General features: G+C 44.1%; 1 protein-coding gene across 1 annotated transcript in view; it reads left to right on the top strand.

The window, feature by feature from the left end:
• The first annotated feature begins 939 nt into the window (after nucleotides 1-939).
• Nucleotides 940-6,000, top strand: part of LOC137877173 (copine-8) — a 66,697-nt gene continuing 61,636 nt past the window's right edge. The window contains exon 1 of the mRNA XM_068716902.1: nucleotides 940-1,156. Within this exon, the coding sequence (XP_068573003.1) occupies nucleotides 1,059-1,156 (98 nt within the window). The 5' untranslated portion in view covers nucleotides 940-1,058. The remainder of the gene's footprint in view (nucleotides 1,157-6,000) is intronic.

Raw genomic sequence — 6,000 nt, 5'->3', positions numbered from 1 at the left:
AGCGAGAAAGAGAGAGACTTATTCGTGTTTCTACAAGCCCTAATAATAATAATGTTCGTAATAATAATCTCCTCTCAGACTAGTGTGTGGCAGAGGGACTGAATGTGCGGCACAACAAGACTAGATTACCAACAGCAGGCAAAATGGGGAAGTACTCTGTTTTTTTGGTAATTTGTAGAGGGAGCCTGCATCCAAATCTTGAAGTGAGACCTCAAAGGTGCACTTCGGTGATTTGGTGTCCAACTTCCATGAAGTTGAGGGACTTACAAGAGCCAGATCAACACAAAAATTGTCAAAATGGAAACAGTAGAGGCATAAAAATATCCTTACTATTCGTCTCAATAGGTTAAGGACTATATCCTACATTTCCCATGATTCCATATGACCCCCCCCCCCCCGCCAACAAGAACATCTTTCAAACTTTGCACCTGCTGCTACACCTGATGACATTATCAGGGCCCCCAAATGTCATACATTTTCGCCACGGGCCCCTAACAGGCTAGATCCGGCCGTGAAAGACGGTTGAGGAGCCCTTCGTGCCAACGACCCACATTAAACTGAACTGAATCAAACTGAATTGAACCGATGTGAATGAGGGTATTGAGGGCAGGGGAACACACACAGGAAAGACTTTTCACGGCGGATTTCTTTCCATTTTGTTCTTGGTGATTGTATCATTGTCATCACTTCCATGCCAGTAAATCTGAAGCACTGCATTTTAAATGAGCTGAGCTGAAGTCAACTGAACTGAACTGAACTGAAAAGAGTGGGAGAAGGACAGAAAGAGGGGAAGGAGATGGCAGAGAGAAGGGTGAAGGAGAGGAACACACACTCACACTCACAGAGGAGAGAGAGAGAAGGAGAAATGTGACATCACATCTCCCAGCCTCTCTCTCTCTCTCGCTCCCTTTTGCTGGCACCTTTGCTCCAATTCTCGCCGAGGAGGCGCACACACTCAGTTCCTCGTTATCCTCCTTCGCCGCTCATAAAAAAATAGGGGGCTGGACCACAAAAAGGGAAAGGAAGAGGAAAAGGAAAACACAATTTCTTTTGACAGGATGAACAACAGTTTCCTGAACATGGCGTCGATAGGCGACTTCGACCCGCTCAACGCGTCTATTCCTGCGACCAAAGTTGAAATCACGGTGTCCTGCAGGTAAGGGAATGCGTCTGCTTAACCTGGTTTCCTACTCTACTCAGAGTTACGGAAAAACACCGAGCTGCGGACGCAGCTGGAAGTCAAATGTACTTCAACTCCGTCCAAGTTTGTGTTTAGTTCCCATTTAGTCTCTTATATCGACTACGACGCCGTAAACAGCGTGGACAATGACACTGTTGTTACGCTATTTATGGCGAGTCAACGTTACATTGTCGCAGTATTACTGTACTTTACCGACTCGTAGCAGCGCCAGCGTAATTAAACAAAAGTGTGGTGCCACTTTGTCCACTTCAACGCAGTTAAAACGAACTAGTTCGTAATGATAACATATATCATACAACATATAGCAAGGGTGTATGTAATATGTGAATATTACGGGGCATTTTTGTAACGTTTAAACCCGGCAAGCTCCACTCAAAGTCACTTTTAAGTGCCAGCGACGCATAGCTCAACGTTACCATAGCGCGTGCATGTTTACAGTGACGCTATGGGAACACTTGTGTTGTATGACTAATACAAACATTGTCGGGATACACAGGCACGCGTTGAGACAACGTAGTGGTATAATAGGAACAGTAGGATAAGGTATCTGCGTCTGCAAAGTGCACGAGGGTGCTAATGAGTTATTACTAATTATTCAGGCACACTGTTTCATACTGTATCTGCGTTTCTGACGGTCTTGTCGTCGCTGGTTGGTGACCTGTCTATCATTTTGGCGCGCAGAAAAGCACCTACAATATTGTTAAATTCATTACATGCTGGTTACATGGTGTGTGTGTGTGTGTATGTGGACACGCGAGTGACGGAGAAAGCAGGGGGACGAGGCTGGTGTGTGCTTAACCCTGTTTGAGGGAGGTCTCACTGTCTTTCAGGGAGGATTTTCCTCTTTGAATACAAGCAGGGTGAGACATGCAGTGTGTGTGTGTGTGTGTGTGTGTGTGTGTGTGTGTGTGTGTGTGTGTGTGTGTGTGTGTGTGTGTGTGTGTGTTATTCTGTGCCTCGCTGCTGACCCACGGTATAGGCTACAGGCTGTGTTTGCCTTTACAGCCACTTTTTGTAGGAGTCCCCCCCAGTAAGGGAATCCAATTAAACAAGTCACCTCCATCAAATGAAAGAGGTCACATCAGCTGTTATGTTTTTTATTATTATCTTGCCACAGAGAGGTTGTTTAATACACATTTGAATGCTTATGATGGAGCTATTAAAAAAAGAACAGTGTGCATTGTAGCGTCACACCCTTGAAGCTGTCCGTGTAAAATAGGTTGCAGTGTATGGGAGTTCCTCTGTATTGTTAAATGAAGTGACAGATGACACCGTGCATTGTGTTTGTGTATCTGATGATATGCAGATATGTCTCCCCTGCAGTTATGCAAATGTGGAACAGAAATATTATGGTAAAAGTTGACCTGAATCTAGGAAAAATGCATTGAGAGGCCTTTGCATGTTGACGTCGTCGCGGTGCTCCCCTGCCGTCGGTGTGTTATTGTGGTTTTGTTTGTTGTTGCTTATTTCTTTTCTTTTTTTTTCAAATCAAACATGATCTCTCAGACGCTCCTGCTCGGATTGTAATGATATTTGAAGAGTTGAGACATTTTGGTAATGTGTTGCCGTCAACACAATCCTACTTTTAAAGGAACATGGGGTTATCTGCCCTACCAGGTGAGTTACCTGGGTGCACAACACATGCTCATTTCTGGAATATCATTAATTGGAATTGACTTTAAACACGCTCCATGAATCCATCTATCCCTTTTGATTTCCATTAACGGGTTTAATTAGAGTGCTTTACAATTAAGGCCATAAATCAAATGTCAGTGTTCTAATTTTGGCGTTAGTTAACTACTTGATGCTGGCACTATTCAAAACCCAACCCTCAGGTGAGGTTACACTACTAGTCTAGGGGGAGAGGACAGACACTGTTTCCTTCCCCGCCTGAGTCCCTCACATGAGGTTTTAGCAGCATCTCCTTAGTAACACAGAGACAATGTCATCTTCCAGCAGAATAAATGAACATGTTGGACAGAGTTAGCTAATGTCTGAGTCACCCAGCTCCCCCAGACCCCCCGGGGAAGGGGGGTGTATTGGTGGCTATCCTCCCACCTCCAGCCTGAGGTAGAGCGGGAATACCATGGTAACAGCCAGGTGTGTGTGTGTGTGTTTGTGTGTGGGTGTATAACATATACGTTGTGTGTTTGTGCATGTTTCAAGTGGATACAAAGGGCAGTGTACCATATCACCATGGTTACTACTTTTTAAAAAGTTTTCCACTGTGTGTGTGTGTGTAGGGGGGGTGTTAGAGTGAGAAATCTCACCAAGGATACAATGGCTGAAGTGAAAACAATATGGATGAATGGTCAGATCATTTTTGGATTTTAAATGTGTGTGTGATGCCGCTGCAGTGAATGTCGGTCACTGTCATTCATAAGTGAGCAAGGAAAAAAAAATGTTTTCATTTGAACAGGTCGCATGTGTTGAGTCTGAGTGCGTCTGGTGGAAATGAGTGCAACAATCTGCAATGAGGATATTGGCTTCTTTCCAATGCAGATCAGCATTCTCGAGACTCTCCATTGAGTGTGCATTCTGGTTTGAAGATGTTGACACCTGTTTCGGGGAAAAACTAAAACAGGCAGTTTGCCAACAAGTGACATAATCATCTTTTTGCTTTCACTTTTATTTTGATATGCATGCTTATTAAGCCTCTTTAAGACACTGAATGGCTTGTTGAGAGAGACTCGGAGCAGACGCTCTCATGCGAAGTAGCTCTGTGGTTGTTGTGTGTAGCCGGTGGTGACATAACCCCTCGCAGTAATATTGACAGATCCTCGGCTCTTAGCCTGCATCTCCGGCTAATCCCGATAATGCTCCGATGCTGCGGTGGATATGAAGTCCGAGCTCGGGCTCAGACGGTGAGCTGCAGACATTTTTTGCCGATCGATGGGAGAGCCCCCGAGGTATATCGGCTGGGATCGATTGCGCCGCCGACTCCCGCCCGCTGCCACGCACAAAGCCACACATGCATGAGAGTCTGTTCACACATGCCACGAGGGGCCACACATGAATGGCCGTGCACGCAAACTATTCCTCACCCTCACTCGAACAGTCACAGGAGAATAAATGACTCCCTGATGCACTTATTGGGGGGACTCTGCTGTGAGTGGCCTCGAGTCCAAATATTCCATTATGTCATTGATTGGGCTGGCACACTGGTTGTTACTTCTCATATTTCCTGCTTAGAATTTTTTTTTTTGACATTTTAGGAAACTTTGTTTGTAGAGTCTCAAATTACTACTGTGAAATAATGCATATACATGTGTATTGATCGAGTCGGCACAATGGGGGTGATACCTTGCTGTCATTGCTTCTTGGGTATATACAGTATGTACAGGTGCTGTAATTTAATCTGTGTGTTTTCCTATTATCTGGAAGAGAAGGGCAGAAACCGCAGCACTGTTTTGGTAGCGGCTATAGCTTGCATTAGCATCAAATGCTAGGTGAGATATTTGGTGTTGTGTACTCATTTATTAATTAACTATTCAAATCATATTTAAATGAGAAATTTGCCAATATTTGATTGTATTTTTTTCCCCAGGTAATTTCTTTGCACAGCTGCTTATGTTTACACAGTATTCTAACTTTTGGTTGTAGAAAATCATCTACATCAACATCTATAGAACATTTATATTCTTAAAAGCGTATTTTTTGGGGCTTTTTATTGCCTTTGTTGATGCTGCCAAGGACTCAGCCTACATGGGGCGGGTGAGCTGGAGGTGGCCCCCATCAAAGACATATTTTTTTGTAATTTTTCATATCGATACTGACACTCTCGTATCTGGCACTCTCGTAAGAGATAAGAAAACAGACCCCGTCTCTTCGTTGCTAACACTTCTGGGTACACTGCGCCGTGTTGTTCTCCGTCTGAAGTCAGACTGAAAGACAATGTCAGCTGACATATTTGTATTCAGAGGGGAAATTGCCCCATGGTAATGTGGATTACAAAATCAACCAGCCACTCAATAGATTACAGTTGTTGTTGTTTTTTTGGGGCCTGGCCACTTGAATATTTCACCAGCATTCGGCTGTTTGCTAATCTCCAAACGTGGATCCCAAAAAAAGATGTGTGTTATGTTAGTGGTGGAATGCTTCACATTAGGTTGTTTCTTTAGTCTTCAGCTCATCTCTTTTTCCTACCAGCGTGATAGAACAGCGAGAATAACAATAACAAGCTTGACGAATGACCCTGAGAGAGATAAAAAAAGGGACTGGTTTCTGAGTACGATCAAAACAGTTTTCCCCCACAATGTCTTTCAGAGTGCTTGACGCATCTTCTCTCTCTCTCTCTCTTTCTCTCTCTCTCTCTCTCTCTCTCTCTCTCTCTCTCTCTCTCTCACTCACTGTCAGCAAACATTGGAACTGTTGACAGTAATAACTCTCTCCTCCTTCCTTTTCTGTCTACCTTCCCTCTGCTGAGCGATGGAAAGAAGGAATGAATACAAGCCATTTCTTTTCTGTATCCAATGTTGCCACAACATAATGGTTGTAAATGAAAACCTGAGAGAGAGAGAGAGAGAGAGAGAGAGGGCATTTTTTTTAGAGATGCACCGATCCGATATCAATATCTGTATCGGTCCCGATATAGGAAAAAATTCTAGATCGGGTATCGGTGACAATGTGACCGATCCATAAAGGCAAATCTATTCAGTCCAATTATATGCGTTGTGCTCTGCGTAACGTCATGCGCTAGCGAACTGGCCGCATAGATTGTTTTCAAAATGGAGCGAGCTAAAGGATCAGCCATCTGGAACCGGGCAGCCGTTCTCAGTTGTCGGGGATAAGGGATTCCG

Source organism: Cebidichthys violaceus, unplaced genomic scaffold, assembly GCF_023349555.1.
Source record: "Cebidichthys violaceus isolate CVI_PGR_0920_01 unplaced genomic scaffold, fCebVio1.0.p SCAF_21, whole genome shotgun sequence".
In the NCBI taxonomy this organism is placed as follows: domain Eukaryota; kingdom Metazoa; phylum Chordata; class Actinopteri; order Perciformes; family Stichaeidae; genus Cebidichthys; species Cebidichthys violaceus.
Note: the sequence above shows the minus strand (reverse complement) of the source record. Positions and strands in the feature narration are given on the sequence as shown.